The 24,668-nt window shown below is 35.8% G+C and overlaps 1 protein-coding gene across 5 annotated transcripts in view; it reads left to right on the top strand.

The window, feature by feature from the left end:
• LOC128022430 (chemokine-like protein TAFA-1) overlaps positions 1-24,668 on the top strand; it is a 167,275-nt gene that overhangs the window by 126,861 nt on the left and 15,746 nt on the right. For all 5 annotated transcript variants that reach the window (XR_008185916.1, XR_008185915.1, XR_008185917.1 and 2 more), the window contains exon 3: positions 8,556-8,696. Coding sequence is in view for 1 of the 5 variants with exons in the window: in XM_052610016.1 (XP_052465976.1) it covers positions 8,556-8,696 (141 nt within the window). In the remaining 4 variants the exon portion in view is untranslated. The remainder of the gene's footprint in view (positions 1-8,555; positions 8,697-24,668) is intronic.

Raw genomic sequence — 24,668 nt, 5'->3', positions numbered from 1 at the left:
ATATATATATATATATATATATATATATATATATATACATATATATACATATATATATATATATATATATATATATACATATATATATATATATATATATATATATATATATATATATATATATATATATATATATATATATATATATATATACTTCTAAAGGTTATTGAGTTCACAGTATGCAATGAATAAATTCTTCCAACTCAGAAAGCTTTAACATTTCAGCAGTATTGTTCAGTTTAAAATTATTTATTCAGACAACTGTGTTTGACTTTGGGACAGAATTTGGGGGAATTCTGATTAAGAAGTGTTTATGTATTTTCAAGTCAATCATTTTTTATATATATATATATATATATATATATATATATATATATATATATATATATATATATTATCTACAGTGCAGTTATGTCAGAACTTAACTGCTTGTAATAATTGTACCTATATCTTTGTTTGCTATTGTGCACAGGATGACACAACAATAAGTATTTATCTGCAACATGCAGTGATAAATTTGTAACACTTTCAAATGCAGTGCAATAATAAATGTTAGACTCATAATATGCAGACGGCATCTTATTGTTCTGTGTTGAAAAAAATCCCTCGAAGAGCTTTCAGACTGAATGATTTGTGTTTACACATAATCTTCCCAGCCAATGTGGGCTATAAGATTGCTTCAGACAACTCCGCATTCGGTCTTTGTACCATTCACGCTTCATTTCCCAGCACATTTTTTAGAAATATGTCATGTGAGCAAAATTAATGTCAGCCCAGAGGGAGTAACATGTCGAAAGTTATCTTATGATTCCACAGAGCTTAAAAAAAGGCTTTTGGCTGCATTTTAAGCTGTGAGAAGCTTGTACATACTGTTTTAAATGCAGGGCTAGAATTCAGATTGGTGATTTAAAGATGAGAAGTTAAATTCTGACTGTCGGCCCTGAAAGCTATAGCTATTAAACATAAATGCATGATAACAGCTGGTTCATATTCCCTTTGATGGAGCATGTTGTAGGGAGATGTGTTGCTGATTTTAATTTCTGATGAGAATCAATAAGAGAAGCCTCTGAATGTATTATTGAAACAGACATAGTTGGTTTTAATGAGGAAAAAAAAAAAAAACTTTCTTGTGTATGATTTGTGTTAGTTCATATGAAACGGGTACATCTGATCTAGAAATATATGACCCAAGAACAGAATATTTCAGCCACAATTACATCCGGTCACAATGTGACATATATTTACATAACTTCTGCTAGTATAGTATATTGTAGTTTTTTTTTTTTTTTTTTTTTTTTTAAATCTATATATTTAAACTACTGCTAATAAAAAATAATAATAGTAAAAAAAAAAAAAAAAAAAAAAAAAAATATATATATATATATATATATATATATATATATATATATATATATATATATATATATATATATATATGGAATATATGTATGGAATTTTATTAGTTAAATTGTATATATTTACACAAAATATATACTTTTTCAAAATGATCAATCTTTGGGAATTGAACATTTCTGATGATTACATTTTTTTTTTTTAATTTTCATCCTGTGGATTCATACTGATGAAATGCTTCCATTTTTCTTGTTCTGGTTCATTTGTTTGTTTAGTTTTAGCATGGGTCCCTTTATTGGCAAAAGAGAAAGACGAATGGACAAAGAATTTGATAAATAGTTTAAATTAAATAGTTTGCCAACTTCAGAAAATATGAGAATTTATAGCATCACTTCCCTGCTGGCTGTGCTGTAATTAAGCCATGTTTGATGGAAACTCTGAATCAGTCTGGTTAGCTGCACTGTTTTGTGCTTTGCCTGTGCAATACATTACAGTTTAATGGGTGCCATTTGAGAATGAGTACCTCTCCACACTAGAGTAATTTCCAATTAGAGCATTTTCTCTCCAGATCTCTGTCGAACCACTCCTCGAAACACCCCCTCTCTCTTGCACTCTATATATTACAAGCCCTATCATGACCAGTATTAATTCCAGGATTGATCACAGGTGCTCGTACATCAGATATGATATCAGGTATTCCTGTCACCACGGTGAAAATGAGTCAAAGGAGCCTTCACACATCTCTTCCTGTTATCAAGCTCATCATATACACTGCCCGTCCAAAAACTCTAATATATACTCTAACACTCTTCATTGGACCGCCTTTAGCTTTGATTACGACACGCATTCACTGTGGCATCAAAACCCTTCTGCAATGTCACAACATTTATTCCCATCCAGAGTTGAATAAACTTTTCGCTAAGATCTTGTATTGATGATGGGAGAGTCGGACCGCTGAGCAAAGTCTTCTCCAACACATCCCAAAGATTCTTAATGGGGTTAAGGTCTGAGTCTGGAATCTGTGGTGGCCGATCCATGTATGAAAATGATGTCGCATGCTCCTTGAACCACTCTTTCACAATTTGAGCCAGTGAATCTTGGCATTGTCATCTTGGAATATGCCTGTGCAATCAGGGAAGAAAAAATGTATTGATGTAATAACCTGGTCATTCAGTATAATCAGGTAGTCAGCTGACCTCGTTCTCTGGGCACATGACATAATCATCCATGCAGTAATTATCCAATGGGAGAATCTTACCTATTTGATTAGTTAAATCCAGGTGGTGACTTTTTATTTAGGACAGGTAGTGTATTTGTTGTTATCACTGAACCACATCAGTTTACAAAAGAGCAATGATTTTATGAATGTCATGTACTGAAAACTTTTATTTTTTATGTGTTTAAAAATCGCAGGCTGCATTTATTATATATATTTATAGCATGCGACATCATTTTCATACATGGATCGGCCACCACAGATTCCAGACTCAGACCTTTTTTTTTTTTTTTTTTTTTTTTTAATAAACCATCTCTGAGAAATATTATTTGGAATAAAAAGTGACATCTTGCTTTTGAGGTAAGCTATTAATAATAATTAATCATGTTGTACTCTCTCTGTATCAGATACTATGTCCACATAGAGAAATAAATGGCATATACGCATCAAGAGGAAAAAAGTAGCTTGGAGTAAAGTGTGTCAGAGCTGTTTTAATTACTCTGAACCCTTTGCCCCACTGCTACATTCCAGACTCCTTCTTTACTGTGTTTTTAATTAGCACTTTGACTCACCAAAAACACTAAAGCATCGATTTTCTTAAAGGTAATCTCTACGTGTGCTACTGTAATGACCTCGAGTCTAGAAAGGCCTGATGGGAGAATGACCAGTGTTGCACTGATTGATGTGACCCACCTCCAACACAATCTCAGGGAAGAAAAAGAAAGAGAGAGAGAGTGAAAAAGAAACAAGAAGCAAGTTAATTTTACTAGTATCAAGCTTCTTTAAATTTACTTACCTTAAAGGAATAGATGATGCACAAAAATACACAAAAATGTACATTTGCTTAGAGTTTACACACACTAAAGCTATCCAACATGTAGATGTTTGTTTTCACCTGCTGGAAAGTCTATTTGTTTATCAGAACAGATTTGAAGAAATTTAGCAATACAGTACATCACTTGCTAGCTACAATGAATGGGTGCCGTCAGAATGAGACTCCAAACAGATGATAAAAGCATCACAATAATCCACAGCATGACTCCAGTCCATTAGTTAACATCTTGTGAAGCCGTTTGTGATAATCTAATTAATTATTAAGATGTTTTTAACTTCAAACTGTTGCTTCCAGCTAAAATAAGAGTCATCTATTCATAATACTGTCTCCAATGAAAAAAAAGTAATCTTGTCTGAATTAGGAGAGAAGTGTGCACAGATCAAGCACCATTTACAAACAAAAACAGTTCTAAACAAATATGTCGGCAGATTTTGATATGAAAGGACAACAGTCAATCGACTTTTCTCTGGAGGAAGTGTTATTATGGATTATGGACTGCAATTTTGGCCAGAAGCGATGATTTAAAGTTGCAAGCATGCATCTTTTTTGGACATAAACATAAAAGTTCTTCAAAATACATTCTTTTGGGGGGTGAACTATCCCTTTAACTCCCCAAAACTCTGTCATGAATCAAACAGATGTATTTCTGCCCATACTCTCTCTCTCTTTCTCTCTCTCAAACACACACATACACACACTCACGCAGGTAATGGAGTAGTGATTACCTGTAGCTAACAGAAACATGGTGTGAATGAGTTTAGCCTTGGCAGCAGGGCTGGAAAGGCCATTTGTCCTCTAAGAAATTCAGCGTTATGCTAGCTCACAGTCCAGAGGCATCATTACCCCACATTCATTCTGAGCACAGATGGTGCCAGTGCAGGATGGTTTAATGTCCACCTGTCTGATGGCAGTGCAAAAGCTGCCTCTCTGGCCTCACTCTTGATCTCTCACCATCACACACATACAGCTTAAACCAGCAAGCACCCCCGGCCGCACATACTTCTGATGCCACAGGATGTCAAAAGCATTAAATCCCAATGAAAGACTCCTTGCGGTAGGTAAACCTATTATTAGCTTCCATTAGACTCACCTCAAGTCATTACAGTCAAACTCAATGAGATACCGTGCAAGAAAATAGACCTTTCTGTGTCACATAATTTGTGATTTGAGCCAGCGAGGTGCACATAAAACAGAAATACTGAACAGCTTTTTATTGTCACCGGATAAATGTGCTCTCTAAATGTTCTTTGCAGTCTGATTTATCTCTGAGCAAGTCCAAGGTTAATAACAGAAGCGGGTTTTGAAGGCCAGTTGTTTAGATCCAAGATTCTAAAATGTGCTAACACATTAAACGTGAAAAATCAGTACAGATCAGTACAAAAAGAGCTTGTTCTGGACCGAGTTCTGGAAGATCTTTCGCTGTTCCTGCTCGAACTTTATCCCTAAAATTAGAGGACACTCATTGGTTCATGGGAAATTCGATTCAGGAACACATCCTTCTTTAAGTTCTTTGATGGGTGGTGTTTATGCTGATTCTCAGGTTGTTGTGTTTAAGGCTTGTTATGACTCCATAAATTCTCCCTCTGCTGACAAATGCTTGTAGCTGAGAAGAAGCTGAAACATTGAATTACCTCCGGGAGGTGAATGTTTTGTTTCAGGATATCACTTCACATTTGAATGGTCGTGTCTTTGTGAACGTTGCACTGGTCTACAATCTTTCATTTTGTGTGTCAGCTCATTTTCTCAACAGTCATAAACCGAGATGAAAATATTCTTCTAATGGTTTGCTGGGCCAGTATCGGATCAATGAACTAAAGTATGAGTTTTAAAGCTTCCAGTATAGGGCAGAGTCATAAAGAGCCTATTCTTTATGACAAGCCATTCCCATCTACATGGAAATACACGTTCCACAATAATGACTATTATTGAATTTCTGCTGTATTAAACATTCACCTCCTAAAAAAAACACCATTGGAAGCTATAATTCATTAGTCCGACTGAACGAGTATGAGAATGTTATCCAGAAAATAGCCTTAGAAGCCATACATGAAGGAATTCTGAGATAGTAAAATAGTCAATAAGACATTTAAAGCAGTTAACAGAGGTTAAATAGAATCCTGAGGGATTTGTGAAGGCGATTTGTGGTTTCAGATTCTCCAGTGAATGCTGAAATATTATCGAGCTTATTGAGAGCACTGAAGTAATAGTTCCAGAGTGAGCTGTCATGAATGGCAGAGAGTGTTTTGGGTCTAATCCTGTCAGTTTGATGGGGTTGATGTTTTAATGCAAGGTCAAAACTAGATGTACGTGTTGCCAAACATGCTTAGACAAACGGATGCCTCCCGCTCAAACGTGAAGACTGATGACAGCTCAGCAATGGCAATCGTGTTCACTGCTGGGCTAGCACTTTGAGTTTTCCATTGCTCACTCAAACCCTGAAACAGGAGCTTGAAAACAGATTTGAAGTGCAGAGAGATCAAGCATGAGAACACTTTCATTTCCTCTGTTATACACCCTGTATATACTTCATAAAAAGTAAATAAAATATTCCAGTATCACCGATATAAAAAATCGAATATTGGCTAATCATGTATATATATAAATATCGACTGATACTGATAATTACATTTCTGAAAAAAACTTGGACATGTTGGACAACGTGTATCAAACATAAAAAATCAAAAGGTGGAGAAATCTTAAAAACATTCCGTGCAAACATCTCCTAATCAGCCGGCAATTTTCATGCAAAACGTGCAAAGCAGTTCCTCGAAGGTGTACTGAAATAATGAAATGGCTTTGAAAAAATCCTTGGCAACAAAGTTATAGCTAAGAAACCCACTACAGTAACCGCACAATAGAATGGAAGAAGAGTGGACCAAAATCACACCATGAAGTGTGAGAAACTAGTGATGTCCTGTGAAGTCATTCAAAGCAATGGCCTCTACATTTCCTACTAATTCCTGACAGCTGTAACACTCCAAAATGTTTGTTTCATGCTACAGTGGCTATTGTGTGTGTGTGTGTGTGTGTGTGTGTGTGTGTATGTATATATATATATATATATATATATATATATATATATATATATATATATATATATATATATATATATATATATATACACACTACACCAATATAGATCTAGTATTGATCTAAAACATATATAAATCACTAAATAATATAAATTAGTCAAAATTGGCTGGTATGTAACCAATATTGACCAATAATGGTATATTCAACAATCTCTAATGTCAGCAGATATACAGTATATCTCCCAGCTTCCACAAATACCAAAACATAAATAAAAACACTTCCAATATCAACATGAATGTAATCTATCAGCCGGTAACCGATGGGGTACTGATAAACTGTACATCCTAAAAAGCCATGTTGACTCTCAGAATGGTTACAATGGTGGGGAATGGGGCAACTCCACCTCTTTCTTCTTGTTCGTATGCTTTCACTCCAATCAGAATGGCGCAATTTCTCTTGTATATCCTTGCATGAGCTCTGGTGTAATTGAGGGATGTGGGAGCGGATGGGTGGACAGCTGTCAGGGGAAGATAAAGAGGATTTCCGCGGGTGTTGGGGAAAGGGGAGCATCTGATGAAGGGCCTCGCTGCAGCAACCCCAATGGCTGAATTACCTGGCCGCTTTATAATTGTGTGAGAGGGGTGCTTCCAGCAGCTCTGTCATTACTCAACCGGCCCGACCCGGCCCAGCGAGGGAGCTGCCTGCCTCTTTCCCTCCCTCTTGCTCTTTTGCTGTCCTGCACTTCTGTCCTCCTCTGTTCCCTTGTTCTTTCCTATCTTGGGATTGGTGTGGAGCTCTGAGCCCACTGTTTGAGGGGAAAACCATTACCTCTCATCAATCCTCCAGCACTCCTCGGCGTGCTCTCTATTGTTATGGTGACCCACTAGTAGCTTTTTGCGCATTCTGATCTTTTCCCCTTTCTTTTCTCCTCTTTTTGTCACAATGGGGTCCACTTTGCTGCAGTGCATATGGTGTAGCTTCAGGTATCCTGTAAAGTGCGTGTGTTAAAATGGCAGGAAGCACAATGATGACTGTGAGGACTTCATAACTGCACTGTCACGAGGCCTTTTATCTAGAACGAGTCCTGCCTATTTAGTCACATCATTGTCATACCGTACTATATGTCTCCACTTTGTCCAAACCCACGACAGCACCCTCACCTTCCTGTACTCCCCATAAAAGCCTTTGCTCACATCAGCCCAGGGTAAAAGGCTTGTCATTTGATAAGATAATCAGCATGCTTCAAGGGCAATTTGCAACGCGGAGAAAAGAAAGAATACATGGTAATTACACAGAAAGCAGTAAGAGTCTGGAGAAGAGCCTATAATTTTCTCTTTAGAGGCTTTTTACAAGGGCCATTTGCTCTAATGCTTTTTTAACTGATGACTTTGGAAGTTAATCTAATTAAGGAGCTGCGGCTTCAGGTATTTTCTTTTTATTGCTTTTTTACCCTTACAGACTTAATTAAATGTATCTAAACAAACACAGACGCACACCAAAAAAAAATGTGAAATAATAATAATTAAATTTAATTTAAAATGAATTGAAATTACAATTAAAAACACCTTTACTGTGTGCTGAAAATGATCATGATTTTTGTGGAAAATTCTGTGTTCTGATTGTTTCGATCATTGCAAAGAAGCGGTATTTCACTGATGATTAATGTGTGATGCTTATCAAAGGGTAAAAAGCAGAAAAGCAGAAGGTTTCTGAACAGAATAAATGAATTCAGTTGTTTATACAAGCAGAGTGAGATGCTTGTATAGGTTCATTGATTTCATTATTTATTTATTTTTAATGTGATATTGTTATAAGGTAGGGACAATGAAACATTTAGCTGAGCTTGAGCTCCTTACTTGGAGCTTCGATTGAAGTCAAGATAATATTGTTTTGGTGTATATTTTCATTTTTGTACAAAAGTTAGGAAATGTAGTTAGTGTGAGATCAATTAATAATTAATCGTAAGTAATCCCTGCAAATCATAATGAATCCAGGTATTTCTGATGCATGCCACTGATGCCAATATGGTGAAATACATGCATCTTTATTGTGTGTCAAAAGTGAAGGAGTATCTCATATGTGCCACTCATGTACATGTGTCTGTTCATGTGTTCACAGAGGGGGGAACGTGTGAGGTCATCGCAGCACACCGATGTTGCAACAAAAACCGCATTGAGGAGCGTTCCCAGACAGTCAAGTGCTCATGTTTACCGGGAAAAGTGGCCGGCACAACACGGAACAAACCCTCCTGTGTAGACGGTAGGAATCCAGATCTGACTTCACAGCATCATCACAATCTAAAATATCACCTTACCTAAAATATACCACCTTTTAAGTGCAAAATCATGTTTAGACAACTTTTTCATGATCGGATGTAATACATTATTTAGGGATAAAATAAAAAGCTTTCTCCTATAAAAACAAATCTCATAATGTGCATCAAATCGCAATTTATTTGACATTTAGATTTGAGTAAAATAGACTTCACAAAACAGACAAAATATAAAGGACATTTTCTTAAAAGGAAAATAACTGAAGAAATAAAAGTGAACACTGACACAAACTGCATAAATCACAAACTTGTTGTCTCTTTTTCTTTTTTAAGCTGGAGCAGGTGTATAAAGTGCTTTGACAATTCCTGTGTGAGCCATTCGAATATGCAAAAAGGAATGCCCATTATAAGTTTAGACAAGCATAATTTGGAATTACAGACTTTTAAAGCTTTTCTCAGATGACATTTCGCTTCAGCTGTCACCTTGACGTGATTTTAGAGGATTTATTCAAATCTGATGCAAATGCCAAGGGGCACACATGACCTCTCCACTAAATCAAGATAACCCTGTGCTAACACATAAATAAACAAATATTTAAAAGAAATATGTGTACATATACTTTGTGTGTGTGTTTGTCACGATTAGAGTTCAACCTAATCTTTAAGCCCGAGGATCAAGATGTCCATGGCAGATGCAAGATTTACAAACATGTTTATATATATATATATATATATATATATATATATATATATATATATATATATGCATATATGTATATATCTCACCTGCTCATACATATATATGTGTATATATATATATATACATATATATATATATATATATATATATATATATATATATATATATATATATATATATATATATATATTAGTAACACATTCAAAAGTGACGAGTAAGTTAGTTTTCCACTTGAGTTCCCTTCCACCAGAAGAATACAAAATTCTAAAATTTGAAAGGTCACTTTTTTTATGCTACATCACTTTCAGCATTCCTCAGAAGTATTTTCAAGCTTTCCACTATTTGTCTTTTGAATACTTTCAATATGGTGATTTCACCTCCCTGTTCCACAACAGATCGTACTGAATGCCGAGCTCTAGGATTTACGGTGCTCTAGAGCCGGAGCCGTGTGTCTCTTCACAGCATACTGATGTGATCTGTGTAATAGCATAAAGAAAGTTTCACACTTCATGCCTCCATGCAAGTGTCCTGCAGGGAGGGCCAAGTCTCGCACATCTGCTATTGTATCGTTCAAGCCAGGCAGCTTGTTATGTGGATGAGATAAAAATGGAGTTGACAGATCACTAGGCAGTGATGTGTGAGGGTTGATTGTCTGGATGCAGTCTCCATCTACATATGGTTGCACATTAACTGCATTAAAAAATGCATGTCCTTTGTGTGTGTCAAGGGTAGGTATGGCTCTGATGGTATCTTAATCAAAGATGGTATCTTTGGTACAGAATTTGGTGCAGCACAGTACTGGATGCTAATAGTTCAGATCAATACACCAGTCCAACACTGCAAGCCAAGTCACCTTTATTTATATAGCACTTTATACAATACAGATAGTTTCAAAGCAGCTTTACAGTGATAAACAAGAAAATAGTGAATCAGTAATGCAAAAAAAAAAAAAAAAAAAAAAAGTCTGTTGTAAACTGTCATAAAGTTCCCATTTAGATTGAATAGGATATACAGTATACCTACTCATTTGGAGGCTTCTCATTATGAATTTGAATAATATTGAACTAGCGACTAATTGGCATGTTTCTGAGAAGTTATTGAAATAATGCGGAGCCAGTAGGATTGTATTATATTGTTCTTATACTGTATAGCAGTTCAGTAGAAAAGAAGTTAATATTAAGTAGGTTTAATATTGCCAGTTAGTTGTCAATAATTAGTCAATGAAAATACTTCCAAAAGAAGTCAAGCACAACCAACCCTTACGCATCTTTGAACAACTCGTGGTGTTTCTTTCCTGAAATATTTTTGAACAAATCTGTTGAGTAAATAAATTAAATATTCATGAAGACAGTCACTACGTCTGAATATGGTTACTTCCCTGCTATACAGGGGTGTAGCCATCATTTCAGAAGTGAGAGAAATCTTTTTTATTAATCTAGTTGACTAAATATAAATAAATAATAAAATAAATTATATATATATATATATATATATTGAAAACCTTTACACGAAAACACTTGATTGAGAAAAGTGCAGGGGACAAACTTATGTTTTACACGTCTCCCATGTATACTATGCTCATGCTACTATATATTAGGCTTAACTGTAAGCGAAAAGTTCTGGATGACCCACTTCTGCTGGTGAGATTCCGAAATACATATCTGATAGACCTATTATATCCGAGGATTTGTGAATAGCAGTGTATCGATGCAACTGACTCCATAAGTCACATAACAATGACAGCATGGCAGATGTACTGTAGTATATCCTACTACTGATTGTGAAGTACTAACATATCGTCACAGACCTAATGGTAGGAGAGTCCGATTTGTAACCTGAAGGTTGTGGTTTCAATTATCAGGTCTAGCAGGGGTTGTCTCCCCAGGCGCTGCAGCAATATGGCTGCCCACTGCTGTGTGTTTGTGTGTGTGTGTGTGTGTGTGTGTGCGTGTGTGCATGTGTGTGCACTTGAATGGGTTAAATGCAGAGCACAAATTCTGAGTATGGGTCACCGTACTTGGCCGCATGTCACTTCACTTCACTGCTACCTTGAGTCTTGTTTCGTGATCTGGACTTGTTTCATGGTCTTGTTTTTAAAGCCTGATAGCCAGGATTTCTCTGTTTTCCTGAGCTCCTTGCTATGCCAATGTTTGGACTGATTTTGTATATGACCTCATGCCTGTCTGACTACGATTGTGTATTATTCCATTTAAACTATGAAACTTCTGCATTTGGATCTTAACCTTCACATCCCTTGCAGTCTCATGACAATGCTGCACTGATGCTAAAACCAATTGCATTATTTTCTCTGAACACAAATCTGTGTATCACATCTGGTCTCTGTGTAAACCAACACAGTATAATTATTCATCAGAGTACTACATGTAAACAGTTGCAGAAGAGTTTGTGTGAGTGTAAATGCTGATTAATGAATTGTTCTGTGTATTCACTGAATCAAGACAATCGAGTGATTATACAGTTGTGGAGGAAGTTCCCACTTCCCTCATGTGTGCTCTGGCCTGGATATATACTCATTTTCTGCTTGATAATAATACTGTCTTTATGAGTAATGACTCTGTCCGCTGAGCCTGATGGAGACCTGAGGGAGGACCTGCAGGGACGGACTCAAACACACTGCTGCTGTCACACACGAGAGCGCTTATGCACATAGTCACACCCGACACACACTTTAAAGCGCACACACACTGTTTGTAACTACCGTTCTATCTATATTACTCACACACTCCCGCAATTTGTGTCTCCCTATTAAAATCTGTCAGTGAGTGTGCATGGGGTTTACATCCTTCACGTGTGAAAAAGAGAGAATGGCTAAATTTGGAGAGCCGTCACCCTCCTGTCTTCTGACTTTTTAGAAGTCATTTAGGCAGAGTTAATCATGGAAAAATAAACACATGCAATCTCCATTTCTTTTTTCGTGAAGGGTAAACAAAGAAAATATATGAAGTTCTTTATGCCCCCCCCCCCCAAAAAAAAAATTATTATATGTTTAATATATCTAATTCAAGCAGTCAGAGGAGGTACAGATTAGCTCATTTTGTTTTATGTGGTCATTTTAGCTACTTTTATCTTACATCTCAGAACCTTCTTGCTGAAAAAATAAAATATATATTATATATATATATATATATAAAGTCTTCAACCAACAAAGCCAAAGTGATCTAGTGGCTGGTTTTATGGAGGTCTTCTACACTTTTCTCCAGTTAAAAACAACCTTGTCCAGGCTGGGAAACATATTAAACCAACTAAGTCCGGGAAACCAGTTTAAAATTAAAGCGATTTCATTAAATAAATGTATTAAAATTGTATTTATTTAAAATATCCACTAGTTCAAAAACCTCATGGTAATGGCACTTTCTCTCAATCTGAAGGGTAAACAAACAAAAATATGGAGAGAAAAAAAACAGCATAATATGTTTAAAATATATAATTAAATAAGGAAACCGACCTAATATGGTTTCCTGGTTTTAACGGCTCTGTTGGGCTGGTTTTAGTGGGGGTGGGAGACCATCTTGAACCGGCTAAATCCAGCAGATCAGCTTAGAATGGTTAAAGAGTATTAACACTGAACAAAGCTTTTTATTGTGGCCAACCTAAGGCACACCTGTGCATTAATCATGTTGTCTAATCAGCATCTTGATATGCCACACCTGTGAGGTGGATGGATTATCTCAGCAAAGGAGAAGTGCTCACTAACACAGATTTAGACAGATTTGTGAACAATATTTTAGAGAAATAGGCCTTTTGTGTACGTAGAAAAAGTCTTAGATCTTTGAGTTCATGAGAAATGGCGTCAAAAACAAAAGTGTTGCGTTTATAATTTTGTTCAATGTATTTCAGCAGGGCTTTTTGCCATCTCACAATCATGCTGAAACTGTATTTATAGGAACTAGGCCAGCTAATACAAGTTTTAGAGTTAAAAAAGGGGGTAAGAACTTTTTTCAATTGTATTATCAATTTTTTTTTTTTTTTTTTTTTTTTTTTTTTTTTTTTACATTGCAATAAAAATCCACTTAGTTCAAATTAACATGGGGATGATGCTTCTTTCATAAAAAAAATTACCAACTTTCTCCACCTGAAGGGTAAACAAACAAAAAATATTAAGTTCTCTGCCCTGAAAATTTTATAATATCTGCCCTTAATATATTTAATTCAAACAGGCAGCAAAGACATATATTAGCTAATTTTGTGTTAGATTGGAGAATGATTGTTTTGGGAGATATGCAGCTGTGTGCACAGAGACAGTGGCACATTAAATAGGAGTGTGCCGTCAGATTATCCCAGCATGGGAATTGATTATTAGCTCTGACAAGAAGAACTATGCCCCAGTTATGTCAGGCACAACAAGACTCTTAGTAAAGAACATCCCTTTTAACATGTCAAATGCACGGCTTATTCACCACATACAGACATACGGGGCCGTACACACATTGGGATTAAATAAACCAACTTTACACCCTATTTTGCAGGGTCATAAGTACAAAAAAACCCTCTCAGAAATGCTTAATCTTTTGCTAATGCTAATATTGTGCGAAAGTTAAATGCTCTTTCCACTTTTAGGTTCCTTATGCTGTTTTTAATTATTTATTTATTTTTTAAAGATGTTTTCTGTCCTTTTTTCCCCTTTCCTGGTCTCTCTGATGCATACACACACATACACACACAAAACCTTTCCGTAACCATCACTGATGTAGAATGAGCCTTTCTGCTTTGCTGGGGGCCGTTAATGCAGGGCATGACAGGTTGTCGTGGTGCATTTGATAGAAGCCCTGAAGAACACATACAAACAAGATACACTTGAAGAGAGCAAAAAAAAATTTTTTTTAAAGATTATGTACATATAGGCTCCTTCAGACATGTGCAATAAGATAGTAAGACTTCATACAGAAGCCCAATCAGGAGCAGTGATGCACGACACAATGAAAACCAGCAAGGGCATTGCGGGATGCAAGCTTTTAAATTACCATTATTTGTAACTTCATAATTACAACCGCTCATATATTGTTACTGCATTTGCATATTCTGTCTGTTTGTTTAGTCGCAATTAAACTTTGCCCCAGTTCTGAAGATTAATTGCATATTTATGGTGTCATTCGCTTCTCACTTTAATAACAATGTTTTAACACAGCGTTTAGTGCTCATCTGAGGTAGAGGTGGTACTGTGACTGCTAGGCGTCCAACGGAAGTCTGAAATAATGAACATCAGTGGCACCCTGCAAGGACGGAGCTGTCAGAATCCATGAGCACACAGTTTTCTGAGCACCTGGGCAGAAGAACTCTGAAACAGCTCTACATGTGAGTCAGGTGCCTGCAGAGAGGACAGGTCAGGATTAGAGCAACTCTGTACCAAAAAAACACTGATCTAGCTCACTAGATCTCTCTCTCTCTCTCTCTCTCTCACACACACACACACACACACACTCTGTCTCGTTGTCTCTAACAGAATCCCGTTTCAGGCTCAGAGTAAAAAAGGTAATTGTGACTTTATTCCTTTCGATTGTGACCATAAATCACCATTGTGGCATCATAGCTTGCAACTTCTTCACAATTGTGTGTTTATATCTTTCGAATTAATGAGCTTTCATGAGCAATTGCAATTGTAACTTTATCACAATTGTGACTTTACTTCATAACCTTATTTTTCACAATTGTGACATTATATTTTACGCAATCAATCACAGTTGGGAATTTATACTGTATGTCGAAATTACAACTATTACAATTAGCACGTTACATATATCTCACAATTTCAACTTTTTTTTAATTGCAAGTTTGTGTCTCACAAATGCAACCTTATATCTCACAATTGTGACTTTATATACAGTATATATACATACAGTACATACAATATATATACATATATATATATCACCGTTTAAACTTTTTTTAATCTCAGTTTTGATTTATCAAAACCTTTGCTTTTACATTGCTTAATTAGTAGGATGGGAATTTTATGATCCTTTAAATAATTAAAACATTTTTGTGCATTTATTGAGAGCGGTTGACATTTGTCAGCATAATCGACCAAACAATGCACTCATCATAACACCACGGCTGAGTCAAGTGTTTCATTAAGAAGAACACACACAGTCAAGCTCACTTCGAGGACAGGCTGAGAACTCTTGAGGTGTATTCATTAAGAGTTGAGGGCTTTGACGAGGCCTTGCGCTGCTCTTTGAATGTGTAATAAAGCCACACTTCTTCCTCCGTGTAAAACTGATTTATGGTGACTAACAGCACTCCATCCCTTCCGAGGTTGGCCTTCTCTGATCCTCAGATGGAGACCTGATCTCAGATCTCTGTTAATTGTACCCCAGGTTCATTAGAGCTGCTCAGCTCGCACTCTGACCTTATCCAGCTTTATTGCGATCTGTGCCTACTCAAAAAAGAAAACACAGCTGATCCGTGCTCACCAAGAACCCAGCAAAGGCCTTAATTTTATCAATCAGTTCATTAACAGACCGTTTCTCTGGGCAGGTAAAGAAAGAGAGAATGGCTGGAGTGGATTTAAAGAGCGAGTTCATCCTTCACTTTGATGATGTGCAGGACGGTGGGGACGGGGCCAGAGCGGGCTGGCCATTATCTGCACTGATGTATCGATCTGGACCCCAGAACTGTGAATTAACACCTGCAAGAAAAGCATGAGAATTTAAAGTGTAATTGCTTAGCGCTCTTAATCTCTGCTGGAAGGGATCGATTGAGTGATGCTGGGAAAGCACAGTGTGCAGCTGAATCCATCATTGGGTCACTGGTGTTTTCATAGAAAATTCAAATCTACATGGGTGTACCAAGACTGTTTCAAGAAAAATTTGACACTTTTAGGTTCTGTAATTACCATTATTATTTGGGTGCAATACTTGGTATTCGTATACAGTATTTTACACATTTTACATTTATAATGAATGGCAGCTGTAAGTAATTGTAATAGCAACTACAATGTGTAAATGAACACAAAATAGTTGTACATTTAATACATATAGTTTACACACAAATGGAAACGTGTGCACAAATGTGAATGTAGTGTCTATTAAATAAGCTTTTTTAAATATTCACAAACTATATAAATTTATTGTATGATTATATAATATAGAAATAATTAATATAACACAAATATGACTAAATCATTTAAAATATATTTAATATAACTTATTTGTGAGGGAACACCTTATCTTAGCAGTATTGCAAAAATAAATGTGTTGTCTAAGCTTTTTTAAATTAAAATCTTTACAACTTTATTTAGTAATAAATAAAACATTTAAATAAATAATAATAAAATAAAGTTAAACTAAAGAAACTACACTTTAACATGATTTTGCTATAGCATCAGAATGACTATATGCAATGCACCCATACAGAGCGCGTGATCTCTGTGGCGCCCAGATGTACAAAAGACCCTTCTACCTCTGTAATAAAAACGGAGATATTAGTCCCCTCCGAATTGGTACATGTACATTGGTAATTTATTATCTGTAATGCCAATGTGAAGCCACTAGATGCCTGTGTAGCCTTATATAAAACATATGTAAACCTGTTTATGCAATCCATAAGAAATTGTCATCACACATAAATTCATTTGGATTTGGGTGCATGTTAAAATATTAGCAATGACTCATCTTTGCCTTTATCTGTTTTTTAGTTGTTTGCTGTTGTTTGAAATATTGATTTGAAGTATCAGTTTTTGCATTATTAATTCAGTCTGATAAAACCCTTTGTTATCCCAAACTGCAGTACATATAAAAGCTTGATAAAAGTATGTGACCGACCCTGATTGAGAATGACACTGCTCCTATGAAGCCCTGTTAGAAGCAAATTCATTGATTCAGTACAACACAGACAACACTGAATCCATTAGGATGTGTTAAATTCGATGAAGCAGTTGAGTAAAGGTTGTATTGACCTTGTTAAATATAAAATTTTACTATATCAATATTTTTTTAATCGACCATTAAAGTTTTATATCAGAATATTATACAACACACTGATCTTTAACAATACATTGGCACAAAAATGCATACCTTTTGGACCAATTTTGCACCACAATTACCTCGACTGCCACAAATACTGCCCTAACAAAATTTGATTTTGATTTTGTGCACATTTTATTTGTACCAATATTTGAAATTGGTCTGTGAACTTAGCTTTATTGCATGGCAAAAAAACAAATAATAATAATAATAATAATTTCATTCCCAAAGAATTGACAGAATCCATTGATCTAATTGTGTTGTTGAGCACTCCAAATGGAAATTTTGCATCCAAGAATCAGGCAGCATATGACAGTGCTCTAATCCAAAGGCATGCAGCAATCGTCAGATTGACAGTAGGCCTACTCTACCCCAGTGATATTGGGGGATCCAGTGGGGGGCAGCAATCATATTTCAGGTTGGCTTTGCCACTCTTTATTAGAACTCTGGGTAACACTTTAGAATTCTGTTTCTTACTTACTACATAACTAATAAGGAATTATTGAAGAACTAACAGGTGATTATTCATTAACTCTTAACTTACTACTGTTAACTACTAAGAAAGATGTGTTAATTAATCAGTATTTAATATAATTTTATGATTGTGTTAAGAAACAGTTAGCTAATCAATAACTAATGTATTCTGTCATACCTCCTGAAGAACTACTATTAATTATCTACTAGTTAAGGTTCAAGAAAAATAACTATGAAAAAAATACTACTGAACAGTTATACACAAATAATCACTATAATAATCAGGATGTGTCCCACATATCAAGTACTTGAGTAAAAGTACAGATACCCCGATAAAATATTACTCCAGTAAAATTATAAGTAGGTCTATTCATTTTCAAAATTACTTGAGTAAAAGGACAAGTACAAAGTACTACTACAGTAGCAACTTTGTTAAAGTCCACTTATTAGCTTATAATGGAAATGAAATATGGATTTTGTTTGCTTCTAAATGTTTAACTTTTGATTATGAAATGTTTGTTAAATTATTTAAAATGTGGGAAGTATACATGTTAAAATGGAATAAAAAGATGAGAGTATTTTACAAAGTTTATGATTACTTTTATAGTTTTTTTTATTTTATTTACTAGTAGGTTCACTTTAGAATTCTGTAAGTCCTGAAAAATGATCTGATAATTCTTTATTAATTACTAATGGGTTCCCTATGTTTTCACTTTAGAATACTGTTTCAGATCCTAAGTAATTCTTGAGGAATTATCTAATAATTCTTTATTAATTACTAATGGGTTCCCAACATTTTCACTTTATAATAGGCCTAATGTTTCAGGTTCAAAATAAGTCCTGCAGAATTATTTGATAATTAATTATTAATTACTAATGGGTTCCCTATGTTTTCACTTTAGAATACTGTTTCAGATTCTAAGTAATTCTTCAGGAATTATTTGATAATTCTTTATTAATTATTAATGGGTTCCTAATATTTTCACTTTAGAATAGGCCTAATGTTTCAGGTTCAAAATAAGTCTTGCATAATTATTTTATAATTCTTTATTAATTACAAATTGGATACCTGTATTTTCGTCAGGCTTTGCCTTACATACAGAAATTGAATTAATGATAATGTGGTATATGATGATGAGGCACACAAACAGTACTGTATATAAAATATAAAAACTAAGGTAAGTTATCGCAAGGCACTGAAGTCATGGTGGGGTTCCTATTGGAAGCTGATTTCTTACAAAACACACTCACAAAACAATTCACTACATAGGCAAAACCTCTATTTAATGTATTGCATTTATTAAAATTGCATTTTCATACTACTACTACTATTGCTAATAACATTTAGGGTCACAATTTAATGTAATTGTGTAAAACTGTTCATTAGTAGTTACTTCATAGTTCCCTATCTGTCGGTCACTACGAGTTATGTCGACCGACAAATGGGGTCTCACTTGGGAGGCCAATCATCTCTGATTTTAAGAGAAAACGCCAATGAAATTGGCAAGTGGATTAACACACCTGAGCCACTCCCCGTGCCAGCGGGTATAAATAGGGCGACAGGTGCATCCACTCATTAGGTTTTACGCTGAGGAGCCGAGAACGTGTCCCGGCAACAGCGAATGGTTCAAGGTTGTGGCATGGGGACATAACGTCTCCGTTCCCTCCATCAGGGAACGAGGGTTACGTACGTAACTGAGACATTATTTTTCTTGAACCCTAACTAGTAGATAATTAATATTAGTTCTTCAGGAGGTATGACAGAATACATTAGTTATTGAATGATTAGCTAACTGTTACTTAACATAATCATAAAATTATATTACATACTGATTAATTAACACATCTTTCATAGTAGTTAACAGTAGTGAGTTAAGTGTTAATGAATAATCACCTGTTAGTTCTTCAATAATTCCTTATTAGTTATGTAGTAAGTAAGAAACAGTATTCTAAAGTGTTACCGAACTCTGCTTAAATGTAGTGCCAGTTGTTGTGCTTATTGGCGCCAATCCTGCTGGTCACACCTCGGCGACCGCCTAGTTTGCCTAGAAATGTGCCTGGTTGAATCCCTTATAACGGTTCCTCAAGGAGCTTTCTTCCACAGATGATTGACACATACTTTGTCACTCTCAGTTTTGCTTTTGAATGACCCTCTGTATATGCGTGTGTTTTTTGTGTCTTTGAGTAAGAGAGGGGAAGTGTCACCTCTGCATCAGTGATAGACAACATAGTGTGATGTTAATGACACACCCTTTGACAGCTTGATTTATGTAATGCTAGGTGACAGATGACATTATGTGATACCTGGCAGTGCTTCCAACCTGCGTGTTGCTCGGGGTCACTGATCTACAAGCACATCACAAGGTCCACACCTGCTTCAAAAATAGAGCACTTATGGTGATCAAGGACCTTCTCCAAACGCAACCACCAGCCATTACAACAAACTGGAAAAACGGCTCTTAAATCAGCCTGAAAGAGTCAACCTCTACCTACGCTTCCTTCATGGTAGCGACTCTAAGAAGACAGATGACCAGGAAAGTGAGACCTGGGCCCCATGGGTCCTGCTCTGCTCCAATAATCCACTTTTTCTTGCCCTCCCCTGGGAGGAAACACTATCCTGCTGAGGCTACGATGGCAAAAAAAAAGTTGCTGAAGTTGAGACTTTGTGATGGCCGGGAGGACCCAAAAGAGGGCGAGATGCTGGAGGGGACCAAATAAGGATCAATGCCTGGTGAGAAAGGCCTGTCTTCAGGCTGAGAAGGTCACCTGAACAGCGTCTGGCGTGGATCCAGACAGATAAAAGTCTGAGAGCAAAAGCACTGACCCTGGTGTCCTCTCTTGTGAGCTCTCTCCTGCTTGCCAAGTTTGCAATGGAAAGAGAGAGAGCAGGCCATCTGTCAGACGGGTCAAACACTGGTGCGGCAGAAATCAGACCATTTGTCTCACTTTGAATCTGCTGTATCCACACATTTAAGTTCCAACAGGAAGTGCTGAAAGTATCTTCTGGACTGTTCCAGAATTTTGAGAAAATCTGTCATGTTGCTCATGTTTTGTCAATATTTTTCAGATATAATTACAAATCATGGAAACTTATTATAGGCAAATAGAATAGTACACTATACAAGAGATGTACAAATCAAAAATAATTTTGAATTGAATAATTAAGCCATATCACATGAGTGGAAGCGAAGCAGACAGTGAATAATTGTGAGTGGGATATTGCTTTTTTTATAAAAGTTTAACATACACTATATCTAATCCTTTGATTTATCATGTTCAGGAACTGTAACATTTAATTTGGAACCAAACCAAAATGTTGCACTTTTTTTTTTTGGTGAAGAGATGTGTATTTTCTTTGCAGATGCTTTTTTATCACTTTATTAGAAGCACAATTGTATGGTGTCATATGTTACATAGAAACTACTGAACAGACATTTAGAAGTTTATTTTAAAATCCAAATTATTGAATAGCCAACTTTGAAAATAATGCACTGTAAAAAATTTAGCATTTTTACAACACTGATGTAAGTACGTCCCATCAAGTAATCAAATGTTCCGCATCTATACAGTTATGTTTTTCGTGCCTACTAGAACACGTGGGCTAAATATCATGCAAATACCTCAAATGTACATATGATTTTACGAATAAGTCACTGAATTATTCACTTAACAGATTTTTTCAAAAACACTGATTCATCCAGGAATGTCATTACTGGTTGTTGCTTGAATACACATTATTTTGCTATGTCTTTGTAACTATTTTTACTGGTAAAAAAATATATAAAATTAACTAGATAAAATTGTCTGAAATATAATTTACTCAGTATTGATTAAGGACAAAGAGCTTTGCTTTTTTCAAACCTTTCAGTCTTGCACACCTACTTCTTGTTGCATACACTCACTTTCGTTGAAAAAAAAACATGTTTGCCATTAATCAGTACATTATTCAATGGTTCAGTCATAAAGAACTTACATGTTTAATTCTTGAATGAATTAGTGGCTGCATTTTAAAAATCACATACTTCCCTACTATATAGTAGGTGGAAAACAGTATGTGACAAAATAAGGATGTCCAAATTAACAGTACTTTTATTAACTTTACTTTCCCATGAGGCTACAGAAGAGGAATTATAAATGGCAGAGGCATGAGACAACTGATGTTGATCATTTGACAATGATAAAATGTAGTAGGTTCATACTATTTGGAGACTATTTGAATGAATCAGTTGAATAAATGATTCAGTGACTCACTCGTAAAGTAAATTGTTGCCATTGCTGGCTAAATGATGTAACCTGCAAAAAGAGTCACAATGTTATATCAGACCATTTGGATCACATTTAGCCATACAAATCCAAGGACCAGAACTAACTATTGTGTTTATCATTGGAAATTTGACATGCTACTTAATCAATTTCTAATAGCCATCTTACAGTACATGTGTTGTCCTAAATGTGAATTTATCTACATTCTCCTCAGACAGTACAAGCCTGAGTGCACTGAATACAATTCATTTTACAATACATTTTACAGTATGTATTTCTCCCTGTTAGGCCATAGTTTTAATCTGGCCTTCAGTGCTTCCATCATTGCTCTGTTCTGTGAATTTTTTTTTCTCTTTTTTTTTGCTTTTTGCAAGTATTACTTTATTATTTTTCAAATGGCTTCAACATTTAGAGTGTCTGAATATAAATCCTTCACAATGAAAAAGAGGCTTGTTGGTAGCTCTCGATTTCTGAGCTCAGGAACATTACATTTGAGAACAAGCACCCAGTGGCAAAACACCTGTGCAATATCTGCTCTCAAAAAGAATGCAACATTTCATGTAGTTCTTTGTCATCGTCACATTTTTTTTTTCCCAAGATGATTAAGAAAAATATTTATATGTCAAAACCAAAGGCTTAACAAACTCAAGACAGCATGACAACATAAACAAGAAATACCAGACAATGAGGGAGAAGAAGTGAGCAACTTAAGTACACAATGGTAAGGTTTGGTTACTTTATTTATACCCGCAGGTAAATTTCTTTTGCAGTAAAATGACAGTGATATCCATCTTTGACACAATTTTAAAACACATTTAAAAACATATAAACATCTAAATAACAACATGATACAATATACAAGTGCTCACCATCCTACAGCTTATTTAACACAGTTAAAGCAGTGAGAACAGAGCTGTTTTTAGACCACTTTGACTTACAACTTGGTACTAGAAACCTCCGTCCAGAGGGAAGAGGCTGGAACTCACTGTGCAAAGGGTGGGAGTCATAATTTAAAACAAAAGTAGCCATTTGCAGTTACTTTTTGGTATACAGGGATGCTGGAGTACAGTGGGCGATATGAGCTAAAATTCATATCACAATATTTTACACTGTCCAGGCGATATCAATATTATGTTATTTTTTTTTAATTATGCCAACATATTTTAACCTTATATAACTATAAAAAGTGAGGGATTGGAAGTAGACCTGAAAAGTATTGTTTTTATTGTGCCATTGTTTTAGTTTTTTTCCAAAAGTGCAAACGTGCAACATGAGGTAGCCCTGTATGAATTAAATAAAATATTGTATGTTTGAGTTGGCTAGTGGTTCCAAAACTTTTTCTGCCGGGCCCGCTTTTGTAGGGAAAAACCCCCCTCTCTCTATTGTATGTCAAATTAATATTTTGCATTAAATTATTAACCTGTCAAGCAAGTAGCCCCATGATAAGCAGGACAGTTATGCAGCTTAGTCTTTATCATCCTGCAGAGGTTTCTTTTGCAAAACACAATCCCTCAGTTTGGGAACCACTTGAGTAGGTGATTTGCCCTCTATTAGACAGTCCCTCCAGAAAAACGTGATTATGCGATCGCCTGATTTAAAGCATAATCAGCCGAAGGCCGCATATTTATGCGGGGTCGTATTTTTCAAATACACCACTCTTTTGCCGCATAAATTGCCGATTTTAGAAAGCAAAATATGCGGGGCTAGCATGATTTCATAATCCCTGTATTTTCGTTGCAAAAAAACTCACATATACCGTAAAACTTCAAATAATAGCCGAGTCCCAAATAGACGCCTGTCTCTTTTAAACGCCTGGTGTGACGACAGGTTTGGGTAAATAAAGGCCGGTCTCAAATAGAGGCCTGGTCTGTTTTTTTTAGTATCGGGTTGTATTTGATCTTCTCAAACCCGTCAGATCGTCGGTTCTATGTTTTGATTAGATTTCACGTGACAGACACAACAGTTCATGAACGACTCACTATGGCAACATAATAAAGAGGTTAACGAACTTTCTTTTAGTCTTCAGTTTTTCTTAATTCTCTCAATACCTCCATGGAGACAAAAATAAATAAGTATGATTTGACATTTTAAGCTGACAGTTTTCAAATTTGCCGAACAAAATTCAGAAGAAGCAGCGACATTTCTCGGTTGATACAAAGAGAGCTGGATACGGAGCGGCTGAAAAATTCCTTAAGGTATGCTTGCGCGGGCGCGTGTGTGTTCGAGGGAGAAAGAGGAGGTAATATATTTCATTAACTTCGGGGTGTTAACCTTAGGTATGTGGCCTGACAGTAGCTTCTGATGGAAGTGAGGATCACCTTATCCATTGTTTCAAAGAGGGAGAGCCGTGCGTATCTGGGCGAGAGCTGTGTTTAGTGCAAGCAAGGCAGGCAGAGTTAGCGGAGGCTGGAGAGGGAGAAGTGGAGGAGAGCGACGTGGAGGAGGAATTCGCCAATGAACTTGTAATTGAGGATCGCAGGGATGATGATAGTGATGAATAGAGTAATTTTCTATCACATGATTGCAATTGTTTTACAGGG

This window comes from Carassius gibelio, chromosome A11 (genome assembly GCF_023724105.1).
Source record: "Carassius gibelio isolate Cgi1373 ecotype wild population from Czech Republic chromosome A11, carGib1.2-hapl.c, whole genome shotgun sequence".
Taxonomy (NCBI): Eukaryota; Metazoa; Chordata; class Actinopteri; order Cypriniformes; family Cyprinidae; genus Carassius; species Carassius gibelio.
This window is presented reverse-complemented; position numbering and strand designations above follow the sequence as displayed.